Raw genomic sequence first — 17,466 nt, 5'->3', positions numbered from 1 at the left:
TCATCTCTCTGTCTCTCCCTCTACTAGTAGATGGCACCATTCAAATGTCCAGCTTGCAAGACAATTCTGAAGAACAACAACTCTCGCTCAATCACCCAACACAATCACCAGTGCAAAAACAAGAAAAAAGCGGACAACATCCTTTTGCAAGGCATCAAAGGACTTCATGTGAAGCTTGACAAGACCAAGAAGAAAAAGGAGAGGAGAGATGAAGACAAAGGGGGAGGAGAATCCAGTAGACAACCCATGGATGAGGTGAGTAGTATTTGGCACCTAGTATTTCTGTGCTTATACTCAGTAATTTTCTAGGATGTTTCCATGTTAGATATAGACACAGATGTTCCACTAGCACCATCACAAATCGATTTGCTTCCTCTGGAGAACAATGAAGTCCCTAGTGGTCATCCACGATGTACTCTCCGAATTCCTCAACGTCTTCATGACCTGATACCGACTGACATGGGTCCTATATGAATGGGACAGTACTCGCAGCTCAACCTTTTGTCATGACCTATGCACCAATGGACCCCCACTCCGCCACCAGATGTATTCCCACAATCTCCCTCTCCACCTCCACGATGACCTCTCACACCTACAACACGTATAACTGAGCCCAACATCTTTGGGGTATATCGCGAGTATACTGAATGGCCAACATATATTCCAAAGAACACTCACAGCAACAATCCAACAGCAAACCAGTCTCGCCCCCTGCACTCTGTCTTTGGGCCTGGAAATCCATCGTCTTCAAACACTTGGGCTCCATTTTCCAATCCTACCATCTTCCGCCTACTCAAATGGTATTACGACTCAGATAAGAAGACCCTGGAAGATCTTGACAGGCTTGTATATGATGTTATACTGCAGCCTGGTTTTTGCATTGGGCATTGCAAGGATTTTAGTGCTGCTAGAGAAGCCCGATGTCTTGATAAGCCTGATGCTTTTAGTAGCGATGTGTGGAGGCAGGATAGCATGCAGATTTCCCTTCCACAGAAGGACTTTGCTTGGGAGTCTGAGGCCAATGCACCAGTTATCGAGATCAATGGTGTATGGCACCGCTCGCTTACTGAGGTGCTCGCGAGTGCATTCCAGGATCCTTCAGCATCAGGATATCACCTCAAGGGTTTCAAAGAGATGTGGCGGCCGGACAAGGATTCACCAGCGGAGAGAATTTACGGTGAGGCATATACCTCACCCATATACCTTGAGATGGAGGAGAAGGTCCGCAAAGCCCAGGCTGAGCTGGATGCAGAGATGGCATCTCTGCCTGATGCCAGCCCTGTTGATGCAGTCGATTCTCATACTCCTACACCAGCTTTGCACCCATCAGATCAAAGGTTGTCCTCGGGTAGGATGTCTGTAGATTCATCAATGATGCCAAGCTCCTCTCGCTCCTCATCATCAGCACCATCTGATTCTTCGACTTCCATTCTGGGTCCAACACAATCTTCGAAGCCCCAAGGCCCATTGGAGAATGTTGTTGTTCCAATCATGGTTTATTCTGATTCAACTCACCTCACCAACTTTGGAGATGCATCGCTCTGGCCTGGCTACTTTTTTATCGGACTTCTCTCAAAGTATATCAGCGCAATTCCTGATGCTTATGCAGCACACCATTTTGTTTACATGCCAGAGGTTCATCTTCTACCAATTTGTCATTGCATTGCTTATTCTATCTGCCAGTTGCCGGATATTATTCAAGACGCATATAAGGCAGAATTTGGGGAGCCAGCATCAAATGCAATGTTAACACATCTTAAAAGAGAGTTGATGCAGGCTGTATGGTGCTTGCTCCTTGATGACAAGTTTAAGGAGGCATACCGACATGGCCTCATGGTACAGTGTTGGGATGACATTTGTTTCCCTGTTTTTTTGTCTATTCTGCAGACTATCCTGAAAAGTACGCTTGCCTTTTCTCATCTTTTCAGAGTCTAACTGTTACTTTCAGGGTCTTAATGGCATGCCTTAAAACCATGGGAACATGTCTCTGTCCTAGATGCCTTGTTCAGAAGTCAGAGGTTGAACAGATGGGAACAGTCAATGACATGAAACAAAGACTTGTGAAAGCCCGAGTAGACAGCCATTCAAGGTGCTGGCAAGTTGAAGAAGCACAGAGGACTATATTCTTGAAGGGGAAGGCCATAAATAGCACTCATGTAGATGCCTTTTTAAAGGATGACTCCTTAATACTGACAAGGGTATGTCTTTCTTGCATTGTGGTTGTTTTACATATTTCTAACTCTTTGTAGAGTGCTTTCTCTGAGTTCTTTCAAGATACAGATCTCGATTTTAATTTTTATATCCTCTTTGTCATTGATTTAATGCACAAATTTGAACTTGGCATCTTCAAGGCACTTTTCATCCATCTTATTCGGATTTGCTATGCCATCAGAGCTCATGTGGTGCAGATACTGAATGAGCAGTACAATTTCTATTCTATATTACTTTCATACTTACTAACATTCATGCAGATTCTGTCAGGTACCAAAATTTGGATGCTATACAATCCACAAGTTCACAAAGGATGTCTCAGGGTTGAAGCAGATGGCTGCTCATGACTTTGAAGATCTCCTTCAATGCACGCTGCCCTGTTTTGAGGGCCTCTTCCTGACATCAGCAGATAATAAGATTGTCCAAGATCTTTTGTTCATCCTCAGAGCTTGGCATGGGTTTGCAAAGCTGCATATGCATACCGATACTAGTCTCAAGGTATTTAGTGGTGTGACTAAGGAGGTGGGTCACCTTCTTCATCACTTTGCGAATACAGTCTGCAACAACTTCAACACTGAAGAAACACCAACAGAAGCAGCAGCACGTGTTCGTCGAGAGGAGAGAGCATTTGCAAAGGCAAAGAAGGAGGGTAAAACGCCTGCAGGAAAGCAAAAAAAGCGAACTAAAACCAAGAAGAAGTTCAATCTCTCAACATACAAGCTACATGCGCTTGGTGACTATCCCTGGACCATCTGGAATTTTGGCATGACTGATTCTTACAGTACACAGAGAGTATGTGTCTTTTTGTCACTGGTGTATCCTTTGCTGATGCTTCACAGGGCGAGATGGAGCACAAATGGGTCAAGCGTCTTTATGGGCGCATGAACAAGCACAACTTTGTTGGTCAAATTGCCACTCACGAGTCACACCAGAGGTGTCTACGCTCAATTCATCAATGCCAGCTTCTAGGATCCAAGCCATGGCAACATTGGGAGCCATTACCCTTTACTGACCCAAGCGAGCACTACTATATTTCCAGCTCTTCCCGTTCTCCAGTGGATATTGCAACATTCATTCACAATGATAAAAATGACCTCACTGTTAAGGTATGTTCAAGTTACCTCGACTTAGAACCACTCTAATTAAACTTGGCATTGTTAGGACTTTGTTCCAAAGCTGAAGAACCATATCCTTGCATGGATGGGACCTGAAGACCTTGTCCATACCTCTGAGTCCTTCACGACTGCTGACCGTCAACAAATCATCATTGTCGGGGAACACATGTACCAACACAAAGTGCTATGAATCAACTACACCTCCTACGATATGCGCCATGAACAAGACACAGTGAATCCTCGAACTGGCTCTGACATCATGATGCTCGCACCAGAGGAGGAGTCTGATATTCATCCTTATTGGTATGCACGAGTTATCGGGATTTATCATGTTCTAGTATGAAACAAGAATGATCCTGACCCTGGTGCCTCAAAACAAATTGATTTCCTTTGGGTTCGATGGTATGGAATTGATAATGAGTACAGGTCCGGATTTAGAGCAAAACGATTGCACCGAGTTGGATTCCTTGATGCCGAAGAAGATGATGGTGCTTTTGGCTTTATTGATCCTGGGCATGTCCTGCATGCAGTATATCTTCTTCCAACTTTTTCACTGGGAACAATGGATATGTGTCTGGCAGGAGCCTCAATTGCATGTCGTCCAGATGAGTATGATGAAGATTATGAAAGATACTATGTAAATTTGTGAGTCTATTTATCTCGAGGCTATGATATTATGCTAGACTCATATTCCTTCTCTTTAGCTTTGTTGACTGTGACATGCTTATGCGGTATGTTGGTGGTGCAGTTGGCCATCGAAGCACGATGGAGGCAACAAAAGGGCTATTGACCTTAGTAAAGGAAGCATTTGGTGTCATTGATGATGTGTCTGTTGAGGATCATCTGGTTTGGGAAAGCAGAAGCAAAGACTCGGAGCTGTATGAAGATCATAACCATGAAGACTTGGAATCTGAAGGAGACAACCACAATGAGGAAGAGGAGGAAGAAGAGGAGGAAGAAGAGGAGGAAGAGGAAGAGGAGGAAGATGCAGAGGATGAGGATGAGGATGATCAGAGTGGATGCGGAGAGCCAGAGGAGGATGATGATGATGATCTACCAGAGGATCCTCGTGAGGAGCTGGGATTTAGTACATTCTAGGCATTTTGTATAGTCGGGGAATATACCAGGCATTGTAACACATTACCATGGAATAACCTGTAAGATGTATTACTGCAAGGATATAACCTGAAAGGCATTTGCTTACCTTGCTGTGCCCTTGCTGGTGTATTCCTGACCAGGCTATTGTCAGAAAGGTCTTAGTCTGATCAGTACTTATAAGATCATTGTCAACCTTGCTTTTCAATGACCAGGATGACCTACACTTGCAATGACTTGGCTTTTTTTGACACTTTTGGTGATGCACTAGGCGTATCCAATGAGTTGTTCAGCAAGCGCTAGGTGTAGCTGAGGGTTCATGCAGTGAAGGTGTCCTGAAAGTGGTAGATTAGTAAAAGCTTTTTAATACAATGTTACCTATGAGTTTATATACTAAGGAAAGATTAGAGTCATTATTATTCTATAATGTTCCATAATATTCTAGTATCAATACGAAGAATAGAGAAAGTAAGAGAAAGTACGAGCGAGTCACTACTAGGACCGAGAAGGCCGAGTTCAGGCATGTGTTGACTCATGCACCGAATCAGTGGATACCCAATATCCATAACACTAAGTCCCGCATATGAACTGAGTTAAAGTCACAGTCAAATACCCAACATGCCAGGAACACAGGCCAATCTCATGTTCGAGCTAACTAGTAGGGATATGCATTCGAGGGATGTCAGTGGAAAGAAGAGAGAGAAGGCACGAAAGAATTCAAACAAGAGCAAGAGACACATTGACTGGCATGTTGTTGAAAGAATTTTGGCTTTTGGACCATATCTTCCGTGATGCAAATCTGCTTGCTTAGACCTTTATATCCACCTGGACTTTATATAATGCTTCCATGTGCCATTGCAGCGCACAGTTTATCAATGTAGATCAGATTCAGCTGAGGTTCTTGGCATTTCAAAAGACAAGTCCAACGTTAGGCCTCATGTTCTCCAGGGCAAGAAAAGAAGTGATAGAACCCAAAGTGAGTGGTCTTCCCTACAATGTCGCAGTGTACGTCGAAGCGGACGTAGACGGTTATGCAAGGTCGTGAGTTGCTTGCGAATCGGCCGGGTGTGGACGAGAATTGGCGTGTTTATTGATACGGGAAGTATCTAAATAGTAAATCAGTATGAGGAACAAGGAGACCACTTACTGGGCTCAATTCTGAAGGCTTGGGGGCTCGCTCGATGGCTCAGTGCTCGTGGTGTAAGGCAAGAAAGGTAAAATCAAATTTCCATGTCAATCGGATACAAATGTGGAAGAGGGGGTAGCTGCACACGTTCTCTCACGTCGCCAGAGCCTGTAATTGATAGATTCGTGTATGTAGATATATTCTATAACAAAATGTGTCAGAAGAAAGCGAATACCTAGCTCAGTTACCTCGACCGCAAGCAAGACTAAACCACCCAGGATACGTGCAACTACAGCATAGGAAGAGGTGCTGCCCCGCTCAGCATACGAACTGGTGGCCCATGCTGTCGTTTCTCGATTCCCAGCGTGCTCCGAGGTGATGTCATCTGCCATTGGCATTGGTCTTCACGTCGGATGGGGTAGGGAGGGGATTGATGATGAAACTCAAAGAAAGGAAATCAGAAACAGAAAATGAAGACAAAACGAACCAATATATCTATACAATGTTCATACAACCAGTACCAATCTTTCCGCCAGCATTCGAAACAGCTCTTTTGTTGGTGAGGCGAGCTACCTCAACGTTGGTGTCTTGGTCTTGAGCATTGATGCCCAAAGGCAGAAGTATGAGGAATGTGTGCTTGTTGATCCCAGAGCTACACAGTGATGCATTGAAGAAAATATGAATCTGTAAAGGAGAATGGCAGCAAAACGGAGTACATGATGGTGGAAAGAAGGAAAGACACGTATCGAACTGAAAAAGGAAGTATGAGTCAGCCGGCCCGAGACGTCCAGTCTACGAGCGCTGATGTGCTCGGTAACAGGCAGCGCGCAAATGAAACAAGCATCTAGATCGTCAATCTAGATACTAAATCACACACACACACAATCACCAATGTATATAAGTTCGAGGGTGAGTACGATAGAAGCACTCGCGATGTACTTAGATTTAGATAATCTAGTGGGGTTTTGTCTGAAAACAACTTCAATTCTTCTTTCGATGTGTTTTACACAAAGTACACTAGTCCGCGATAGCAGGGTTTTATGAACTTGTTTTGTAAGGTATAGTCGAGCAAGTTATGCTCGTTTCGACGTCGTCTAGAAGAGCTTCTAGCGGACACTTCAAATAATCAAACAACCAAAGACTCCGAGGTCTACAAAGAGTGCAAAATCACTCTACAAAGAACGCTCAGGTTCTGACTTCAAGTACAAGACTTGCAAAGAGTACACAGACTCTGGAGTTCCTTGAACTCGACAATTGTTCGAACTTAAAGCGTTCTAGGGCTTATTTTACTTCAACTAGATGAGGTCTTTTGACTTAAAGTCGACTCAGCACGTCTAGATCGCTAATCTGGGAGAGAGAGAGCACGAGGCCTTTGTCCTGCGGAGCAGTTCAATTAACTAGCAAGGCGCAAACACAGGGACGGCTCTACTTCCTACTTAACTCTTCTAGATTACTGTAGTCACCCTTATGGGTTGACTTTGGTAACTTAATTCACTTCAGTCGAGGATATGCAATAAAACCAGTGATTGATTAGGTAGCTATACAGGCTACTAGCACAAACGCGGGGGGAATGCTTTCCTGCCGTTATGCGTCTAGTCGCTGCTAATTTATACGATTTGTGTTCTAGGTATAGGAGCCCGTATCTACAGTAATTATGGTACGAGCTTTGGAATTAATACAAACGGTGAGTCACTATCCTACAAGTATCGCGCCATTCCGTAGTTTCTATTCAGTCCGACGCGACTGCGCCAGGTTATTCTGTCGCCGAGGAGTGCCCTACTAGTCCGTGGGTGCTCCTTCTTCCGTCTGCAAGGCCTGCCGCGCACCGTATGTATTGAATACTGCGGTATGCGCAGGATCTCGAGGATGTAACCACCGATCGCGATCGACTGCAGGTCCGAGATTGTATTCTGTTGATCACTGCGCAATCAAGGTTGGTCATCTCGGTACCCAATGCGGCTATTCATTCTTCCAAGGTTATTCCTTTCCTAGCCTGAGTTGATCTCGAAAGCTGATCTGTTTCTCGACTTAGCAATTTTTCCTGACAGGTTCTTTCTACTCGTCGAGGCGACGAGGCATCTAGTTCGTTCCATTCTTCAACTTCTTGGTTTTTATACTCCATACAGATGAGTCCCCGAGATTTGACTGTAATAGTCTTGTTTAGGTAGGGCTTAGCTTGGCGTGTTGACGGCTGGTAGAATTGACTCTTTGAGATGTCGTTTCTAAGTCCATTCTGTACTGCCGTGCTTTCATTCTTTATGTAGTATTTAGCTACCAGCATGAAGCCTCCACTGTAGCCCTCTGTACCTGCTTGTAGATTGCATAAACTGATGTAAAATCGCAAAATCTACGGGTAGCCTGATACCAGGCATATCAGTGCGGCAACTCGTACTACCACAACGAATCCCTCGTGCTTCTGAAAAGTTTTGATAGCTCACCAGGTATCAAGCCAATTTTGGCGAGCAGAGGTGTTCTTGATTTCATCGGAGACAGAAAACAGGGCAAGAAAGTGAGTGACTGGGTTACTCTACCGATATTCTTGTGCTTTGGAATCATTTTGATTGATCATAAATTCAGCCATGTATCAAGGCTCCGGGTTAGGTGTAGAGTTTGGCGAGGGAGGGTGTTCTCGGTTTGACTGAACACAGAGAGGAAGAGGTCAATGTCCTGGGTTCAGTGGACAGCAGCGTGCTCGGTTTCTCTGGCCACAGTGAGTAAAAACAAGGTATCATATACTAAGACTCATATACGTCAGTGAACAGTGTTCTCAGCCTTGCGTACCAGGCAGGGAGGACTAAAGTGGCTGATGTACTTGCGCTTGGAGACAAAAATGTGTGATTTATGATTGATTTTGATGTGAGAACAGGGTGTGGGTGTGTATTTGCTTTAGCACCCACTCTCACAATATGTTATCTTACTTTCCTTCCAGACACATTATTCCATCATCTGAGTGATAAACCCGTTCATCCATTCATGTTAACCAAAAGGTGCTACCCATATGCCCCAGTGTGCACTTTCACCGATGCAAGTACACAAAGGCCAGCAGCCCATCACAGTGACTGTAACCTCCTCCATCAACTAACCCTCCATTCATAAATAGACCTCCAGCTCGATGCTCTCAATGGCCCAGCTATCTACCCTTCAAGCTTCAAGCTTCATGACTACCTACACCTCACTTGAAGAAATCAAACAAGTGCGCATCCCCCTCCCACCTAATGCATGATCTAACCCAGTGCAAAGATCCACCACACACTCCACAAATCCTCCTCGCAACTAACCTCCTGATTGGATGGCCTCTGGCTAGGATGTTCCAGGGAAACCATACCCTCCATGGAAAAAAGTGTATGTAGCGCACCTTAGTAGCATTTCACAGCATAGCATGCAAGACTTATTGGAGTTTAGGTGGTGGCAACTTGGTAAGAGGATGTGGTTGACTTGAAAGGCAGGTATATTCTGTCATAGGTACGGAGACAGTGGGTGGTCGGAGTCAAGATATGATAGGTATGAAAATGTCAAAGTAAAGTAAAATGGCAAATAGGTATAAATAAGATGTGGCATTGAAGCTGTGAAATCAAACCTTCAATAAGACTTAACGCCACATATGATTGGAGAAGACTTAGTACATCTGGCCAAAGAGCAACCTGGCTATGAGCTGGCGCATGTCTTCAAGCAGGGCAATACATTTCTGTAAATGATGGTTACAAACACTCAGAGTGTATGACATATCGGTACTCAGTATCTTAGCATAGGTTGAGATGCTCTGTAGCACAGATTGAACATTCCGGCTGTAGATGGGCATCAGACCATTTTCGTCCAGGAAGAAAAGCACACATACCAGCGGATTCAGATTCAAGAATGTATACCCAACAGACTACCATAACAAGTACACGTCAGTCTCGTATTGGAATGGTGTATGTATTCGAGACATCGGAAAGAAAGGGTGACACAATCATGAAACATGAGACTGGCGTGTCATTTACAGCTGTTCCGGAAAATAATGAGAATCACGTGAGAACAACGAGTGCCCAAATTTGACATATTTAATACATTTGGTAAATAAATACTGGACCTTCTCCTTAACATACACCTGTATAACTCACTCATGTTAGGCCTCTGAGGTCCTTTCTTGAAAATTTACAACAAATACCATAATGATATAACATCTAATCATTGTATCTGTTCAGATGGGAAGGGATATACCCTGTAGCTTCCAGCAACACAGCAGAGCCACCTCAGCATCTGTTGTATGTCCTGCTTACCGATAAGAGGTCCCAGGGTTTGACAGCATATATTCAGGCAATGGAAAGGTCTACAAGAGTGTCTATATGTTCTGATAATTGCTGAAGCAAGCGCATACCTAAGGGTTATCAGAGTTATCCCGAGACTCAGTCACTCATCCATCAACTAAAACAGGCCAAATTCATTATGGATCACTTTGAAATGGTCGCTGACTTCTGAAAAACAACTTGACAGAGGATGCGAACATCAAGCCAAGGTGTACGTTGAGGAGAAGGGCCAATATTTATTTACCAAATGTAGTAAATATATCAAATTTGGGCGCACGTTGTTCTCACATGATTCTCATTATTTTCTGGAACAGCTGTAAGAAATGTTTCGGACCGTATCTTCCCAGCGAGGTCTCACTTTATCTTCTTTCAAATTTTGTAAAAAGCCATGCAAATCCATCAACTCAGACTTTGATATCGACCTAGGCGGGCGAGGAGAATTCTGCGTTCGACCCTTGCATGTGTGCATTCAACTGCATTTGAATGCATTTAACTTGGATGCATTTGCGTTCCTTCGATGCGTTCAAGTGCGTGACCTGCTAATAGTTAGTCTACCTTCAAGAATAATACTATCATGTGTATGTATATGGCACACTTATCTACTTTTAATGTATTTCCTGGACATGTATCAGCAGCTTTCTATGACTTAGAAACAGTGTGAAACAGTCTTGGAAAGCCATAAAGGCATGGATTTTAGTTAGTATATGTTTTATAACAAAATCCTCTTACTTCAATATCATTTCGCGTCGAAATAGTTGTGAGCCCTGGCTTTTTTTTTGGACTTTTGGTAAACCAGAAAACTTGCGTGCACGTCTGGAATCGATGCAACTCGCTTACACAACTCAAAAACAAGTCATGCATGCGTTAATAAATCGAACGTGAGCATCATTGTAATAAACGCATGCGTTAGAGACAAAACGCAAACGAGAACGCAAATGTGATGGTGGCTGTGACAGCATGTCACATTTGCGTTAGGCTGCGTTGAACTCGAGTTGAACTGTGGTGGCTTCTGCTGTTGCACTTCATATGTGCTTGGCTACACTCCCCAAGCTTATGAGAGATTTTACAGAGGATTCCTGCTATATACATCTCACTATAATTTGTGGAAACCTACCAAGATTTAACTGAGACACCTTGAACTGCTTCTCTTTCCTCCGAGTCTGTTTGTATTGCTCATAATATATTCATACCTCTAACATAGTCTAATATCCCTGGATGCTCTCAAGGTCTGTTTTCCGGAGGGAAATATCCACATGAGTGATCAGGTGAGCTCAAACTTAGTCGGGGAGAGAGTACTTCTATGGGATGAGACTTTGTTGGCATTAAAGTACGGTGTTGAGGTCTTTTACGAGTACGTTAGACTGTTACATTCCATATATTTGATAACTAAAGTACATAAAAAGTATTATTGGGCACGAATGCATCTTTTTCAAGCTTGCACATGCAAACGCATGCACGTGAACGTGAACGCAGAATTCTCCGTGGCCCACGAAGAGTAGTGTAACAACAGGAGATTTCTCTCCATCCACGACATTAATCAAGCGCCTCGTTCTTGTTGCACAGGCACGCGGTCGAAGACATATACTACTGAAATCGCAAAACAGTACTCAAACTCCAATCAAATTGAAGGTCCCGCTCTCAGATAACAGCTTCTGCGTCCAGAGGTCAATGATATTATGAATACAGAAGTACACAGTGAACAGAAAAGATATAGATATGTCTACCAGCCTAGCCTTCGCCACATCTCACGATACTCTGGAAATCTCCAACAATACAACCTCACCCGATACTCAGTCTCATCGCGGAATTCCTCATCGAACCGTTCCAGCGCAAATCGCTTCCAATACGTCGAGTTTTTCCTTTCCTGCATAGTCATTCCCTCCAGGACAATCCTCAACAAGGAGCCTATATCCCCCACATCCGCGTCATGCTTGCTCCGAAGTCGCCGCTCCGTCGACTCCATGTTATCCTTCCACTCCTTCAGTTTGTGGAGCAGCAGAATCGACATGGGGACGACCAGTAATCCCTGCTTGTCAACGATAGCCTCCGAAAATATCATCGGTAGCTGTCACACTCCAGGTTTGAGAATATCGACTTTGGTTTTCTTCATTTTCCCATCCACACCGTGGTCATGGTACCATGGGACCTTCCAGTCAGCTCCAGGCGTCTTAGCGTCCACCAGATAAAAATAATCTGGGTTCCTAGAAACCAAGACATTCTTCAACCCCTCTACATCGCAAGTATGCGATGACATCAGAATATCGACGTCCTACCGCTTCGTCAGGATCGGCAATCGAGATTCGATCGGCGGAAAACGCACATTCGGTAAACGCTCATTTCCATAAAGATAGCAAGCCATACTCCTGAGCATTGCAAATGTGTATCCCTCCTTTTTAAAGATGTGATTGACTTCTGTCGCAGCGTGGAAAACGACAGCCCAAGGGCCAAGCATTGGAATCACTGGATTCCGACGGACTACAAGTGAAGTACTACTAGCTTGCGTCGCGGACTGGGGTCTAATGTCCTGTCCATCGCCTGGCCAGTGGGTAATAGCAACATAACCTAAAAAAGCTGGTCATTCGTCCATAGGAGTGGCAGGACTAGAGAGGTCAAGAGATGGTGTTGGTAACAAGGAAAGAGGAGGCTATACTATTGGCACCGCGCTGATATTTGAATTTCAAATAATGTACGTACTTGTTTCTCCTCTAGACTCACACCAGGAATGCAGAAATTTGGGAGCATCTGATTTATCTGCCTATATGTAAGATTTCACGTGAAAAATAAGACTGACGGATATTGGTAGCCATATTAAAGGTTCAAGAAGGCCTTGAATTGTCCCTGGAATGTAAGATATCGGATGCGAATTCAGTCTGCCGTAAACGAGTCCTGAAAACAAAGATTCAGGAATACCCTGAACTCGTAATGAAAGCCCCCATTTGGGGTAGAGTTTTGGCAGACGGTAAACCTAAAGTTCTCAGGCATCCGAAATGCATGCCTAGACTTTTGGTTCCCGTGCCGAGCTCAGGCATACCGAAACTAGGATTCCGGGTCATCCTATTTTTCCGGGACACCCCAAACCTTAGTTTTGGCTTTCTCTATTATTGGTCACGAAATGAGTATTCCGGATCAGATTTTAGTGGCACTCATATCTATGGTACCCATTACGCCGAAACATGTACCCAGATGGATACTTTCGGCATCGAATCAGGGCAGCTGGGAATGTTCAGTTTGGAGTCGAGTACAGGCACCGTGTGATTTATTCTTTGTTTCTCTGATTTGGGATCGATTTCACAGCTTGTCGGAACTTTTGGTATTGGACCAAATTTCAGTAAGTCCTATTCTCCTTCCGAAAACTTAGGTATGGGTATTATAATCAGGATATCCTAAATTTCTGGATTCCCCGTGTGACTAGATACGGCTTGCTTCAAGGATCGATTTGGACTAACACATCCCACGTGGCTCAAGTCCTGACAAGTGCGTCGGTCCACGAAGCAGTATAAGGATTTCATATCATTTCCAAAGTATCGTATCGATTACAGATACAGTCAAAATCAACGACTGAACTGGAAAGGTGCAGACCCAATTACGCATTGGATACTAGATCTAATGATAACCTCGTATTAACAAGATAGACGACAAATAAGTAGACTTGTCACCTTACGGACTACAGACATTCTACAGGTCAGACTGACCCTTGGGGCAGGCATCTAGCGTTTAGCAATGGTATTCTTCATGCAAGTATGGCTTTGAAATATGAACGTCAGCACAAGAGTACACTCCGACTGAGACAAAAGAGAATCAGGGATCTTGGTGGAAAAATCGTCTCATCAGGTAAGTATATACACCCTCTGAAGTAGCAAATATAAAAGATATTACATCATGCGAGGAAAACACGAAAATGAAATGTTGTGCACTCACCTCAAAAATATGTTCTCACGCTGGCTGCAATTCCAGAAAGCCCAGAGCGATCTCATACAACAGTGGTGGTGGGGATGGTGTTACCGGCGCCAGGTCCCAATAAGGAACGGCTGGGTCCACAGCCCTGACATGGCGAACCATGCGCTGCGGACACGATGGCAGCTCCCTATAATCATTAGAGACCTAAAAATAACCTCATCAGCATAATCTGAAAACATCGAAAGCAAGGCCGAGGTAATCTCAGTAGGAGAAATTACGGACGCAACATATCTTCGCGCGTCCAGCCCAACGGGGCTGTCGAATGCAAGGGGAATGTGCGGTTCATCAGAGGATGATGTGTGGAGGAAGGGCACTCACGACGTAGTGGTATAAAGCGAAAGAGGAACAATGTGAAGAGGCGCATGCCGGGTAAGAGCGGTATGTCGTGAAACTCTCGGGCACGAGTAATACCCTTCGAAGGGCGATACTCATGGGTGGGTCCACGCCCTAGCTAAGTGAACGTTGAGTTAACTGGCTGTTGCTTTCGAAGAGAGCGTGTATAGCGCACCTGGGTAGCATTTCCTAGCTCTAGCGATGTAGAAATGAGACTCTTGTCGACGCGGCATACAATGCCCGGTATATGACTCAATTGGCTGGTGTGCGTCATCTGCTGAGAGAACAAGTTTCGATGAGTGCAACGTTTTCTGAGATTGTGATTACGAGCGCTCACAGTATGAAGTCACATTTCACGCTCCCCAGCTCCTATGCATATCCATCCCAGAGGCGCTTGGAGTCGACGCACATTCCGGATGTACACGACATTTCTTCGAGGAAGAACAACGTCACGCAGCAGTCGATTTCAAGTCAAGGACATATACCCAGCACACAACACATGCGAGTCTAGCATTTGAGAGGACCGATGGATATATGCATCAGAGGAACGTCGTAGCAGAGAAGAAAGGAATGGCATGGAAAGATTCAAACAGGAGCAAATCAAATGAAGCACGTGGCAGACGCGTTTAATCTGCTAATTCGGATTCCGGACCGGGTGATATTGTAACTTCCTAGAGCTCTCACCTTATCTTCCATCAAAAATATTAACAAGGCACGTAAATCCACCGGTTCAGACTATTATACCGACCTAGGCCATGTTTAATGCTACTGCTGCGCACCGTAGACGACACTTGGCTGAGATTCTTGGCGTTTCATGATTAGGATGGGTCCGATGTTAAGACTCTCAAGTTCTCCAGGGTGGGAAAATGAAGAAAGTGAGCGAACTTCCCACCGATATCCTCGCGATTCGTTTTGATTGATCGTCGACATCAATCCAGCCAGTTCTCGCTAGCATATACCTCAATTTCGCCAGCCACAGGGACAAAGAAATCGACATAGTTGGAGACGCAAACAAGCAATTGATGTGTTGGACGATTGACCTTGGTGCGAGAGGCACGCGTGGGTGCGTGTTTGTCTAGTCCCCTCAATTCCAGAAAGAACATCTTATTTGAAATTTGAAGATCGATGCGGCACCGAAAATTGACTCGGTTCCTCATTCCCTTAACAACACCACCTCCTAGCCTCGTTCCGAGTCTCCACTGCAGAACAAATCATATGGGCAGAAAGAATGCCAGGCTTAGGGCGAACGTCCTATATGATGCCGCCAAAGCCATGCAGGCTCACTTTCACCGCTGGGACGTTCAATCAGTTGTCGGTGCTGATCTCGCCTGGTATCTCCTGCTAGATTCTCCCGGTGCTATAAAGCAGGTACGCATGCACGAAAGACTACAATCTTCATGTCTTATTTATTCTAACCTTCAGTGGAAACTGGACATCTATATACAAGGGTACCGGGGATCCATGTTGTCATTGGTGAGGAGTTTATCAGCGATCGATGCCAGATTTGTGATCTCGAGTGGGACAACAACCGTAACACACATCCACAATTCATGGACTTGCGATATCACTCTCATCAGCGCGAAGTGGCCACACCACATAATAGTGAAAGACATTGCATGTCTTCCGTTCAAGTATCTCCTCTTCCTGCGCATGAAGGTGTATCCAATAATAGCTTCACCTATCGAGCTTGAACAACGAATGTTTGAAGATGTAGACTGCTTCGAAGGCCTACCTGGCTTCTATGAAGTCAATATCCCCAGGCCAGGTCCCTCCGCAGGACCAAGCTGCGTTTGATATTCTTTTCGAGAGCTTATGTGCTACTGTCCCCGATGCAAAGGAGACTTTTGACGCCTTGCATATCACCTCATCGCGACTGGATGTCCCCGATCCGACTATGATTAACCCGACTGACAACCGATGATGTGTGGGACACAAGACCCCAGTCTTCTCTTGCCTCATCGCCTTTCCTGCCTAAGGCGAGTATTTTGCTAGCAGTCTCGACCCCAGCCAGTCCAGTGATCCCAACCCGAGGCTTTCGTGCTGTCGTATTTCGTGCTGCCAAAGAAGTCACTCGTATCTTCAGAGAGGCAGAGTGTACATTCGCAATCATGGGGAGTACAGCTTGTTACCTTTATGGAAACAAACGCTTGCCAAATGTAAGACCTGTCTGTCATGCTCATCTGATATTTATTGACAAAGCAGTAGGATGTCGACATTCTAATATTATCGCATACCTGTGATGTAGAGACATTAAAGGAACTCCTTGTCACTAAGAACCCTGCTCGTTTCTATCTCATGAATGCCAAAACCCCTGGAGCTACGTGGAAGGTCCTGTGGTACCACGATCACAGCACGAATGGGAAAGTGGAGAAAACCAAAGTCGACATCCTGAAGCCGGGGATTTTACAGCTGCCGATAATATTTTCTGAGGCTATCGTTGATAAGCAGGGACTACCAGTCGTTCCTCTGTCAATCCTACTGCTGCACAAACTGAAGGGGTGGAAGGATAACATGGAGTCGATGGAGCAACGTCTTCGGAACAAGCATGACGCGGATGTGGGGGATATAGGCTCCTTGTTGAGGATTGTCCTGGAGGGAATGACTATGCAGGAAAGGAAAAACTTGACGTATTGGAAGCGATTTGCGCTGGAACGGTTCAATATGGAATACAAGACTGGTACGCTCTATTTCAAATGGAGTGATGCGCAGAACCCCTGACACTGCTCCTTGCAGTATATAGATATGTTCCTGTGCCTTTCATTAATTAACATTCTTTTCAAACCCCGAATCCATAATTGGATATGGTACTCTCATAAAATTCCTGGTGCCCAAAGCAATGCCTTCTTTTCGCCAGGTTCCGGGTCAACGTCTGCTTCTTTAGGTCTTCCATGGAACAGTTGTGACTGTCACTCCTAATGCAACCTGTAGAACGACCAAAAGACAGACAAACAGATACAAAACTGGAATTAGCTAAGCGCACCTTTAACTTGAATTCCAGTATATAGCAGAGTTGACCAATACAACAGTCTTACAGTCTTCCAGTACCGGCCGGTAGGTCACCTTGGGTCTTTTTTTTTTTTACCGAGGAAGCAAGCATGTAAGAATCATACGGGCATTGCTATGAGCTCTGTGACTTTGTTAAGCATGTTCTCATTGATACACGTGCGGATAAGACGATTACAACCCATAACTACTGACCGGGGGCGAGTGTGCTGACCAATATCGTACATGCCTTGAGGCTTGTACTATCAATTGATGGAAAAGTGCAACCAAGAATGTCCACCCATAGCGTTTTCATCAATTCTTATCCATTCCTCTCAAGAATCCGTATAAACAATCCCAA

At 44.7% G+C, this 17,466-nt stretch overlaps 4 protein-coding genes across 4 annotated transcripts; 3 read left to right on the top strand and 1 right to left on the bottom strand.

The window, feature by feature from the left end:
- Positions 1-30: 30 nt before the first annotated feature.
- On the top strand, positions 31-4,424 carry EV420DRAFT_1651284 (uncharacterized protein; the record flags this gene model as incomplete). Its single annotated transcript, XM_060478533.1, has 13 exons — positions 31-255; positions 310-412; positions 484-601; positions 681-1,635; positions 1,684-1,843; positions 1,888-1,900; positions 1,949-2,198; positions 2,250-2,422; positions 2,472-3,003; positions 3,051-3,317; positions 3,373-3,494; positions 3,753-3,971; positions 4,031-4,424. 13 exons carry the CDS (start codon positions 31-33, stop codon positions 4,422-4,424), a joined length of 3,531 nt encoding a protein of 1,176 aa, XP_060323016.1.
- A 7,127-nt stretch (positions 4,425-11,551) lies between these two features.
- On the bottom strand, positions 11,552-12,285 carry EV420DRAFT_1735956 (uncharacterized protein; the record flags this gene model as incomplete). The annotated part of the gene is made up of 3 exons (XM_060480021.1): positions 11,552-11,898; positions 11,956-12,102; positions 12,154-12,285. 3 exons carry the CDS (start codon positions 12,283-12,285, stop codon positions 11,554-11,556), a joined length of 624 nt encoding a protein of 207 aa, XP_060323015.1.
- A 470-nt stretch (positions 12,286-12,755) lies between these two features.
- On the top strand, positions 12,756-13,879 carry EV420DRAFT_1486588 (uncharacterized protein; the record flags this gene model as incomplete). Its single annotated transcript, XM_060470418.1, has 5 exons — positions 12,756-13,071; positions 13,128-13,161; positions 13,192-13,307; positions 13,515-13,664; positions 13,788-13,879. The coding sequence occupies 5 exons, from the start codon at positions 12,756-12,758 to the stop codon at positions 13,877-13,879; spliced, it is 708 nt and encodes a 235-aa protein (XP_060323014.1).
- Positions 13,880-16,168: 2,289 nt separating this feature from the next.
- On the top strand, positions 16,169-16,721 carry EV420DRAFT_1250936 (uncharacterized protein; the record flags this gene model as incomplete). The annotated part of the gene is made up of 2 exons (XM_060466725.1): positions 16,169-16,279; positions 16,329-16,721. Coding segments are annotated over 2 exons (504 nt in total), but the record flags the coding sequence as incomplete, so codon positions are not given.
- Between the last annotated feature and the right edge of the window lie 745 nt (positions 16,722-17,466).

This window comes from Desarmillaria tabescens, assembly GCF_030435595.1.
Source record: "Desarmillaria tabescens strain CCBAS 213 chromosome Unknown EV420scaffold_94, whole genome shotgun sequence".
Classification (NCBI taxonomy): Eukaryota; Fungi; Basidiomycota; class Agaricomycetes; order Agaricales; family Physalacriaceae; genus Desarmillaria; species Desarmillaria tabescens.
The sequence above is the reverse complement of the archived record's forward strand: the minus strand, read 5'-3'. Positions and strand labels throughout refer to the sequence as shown.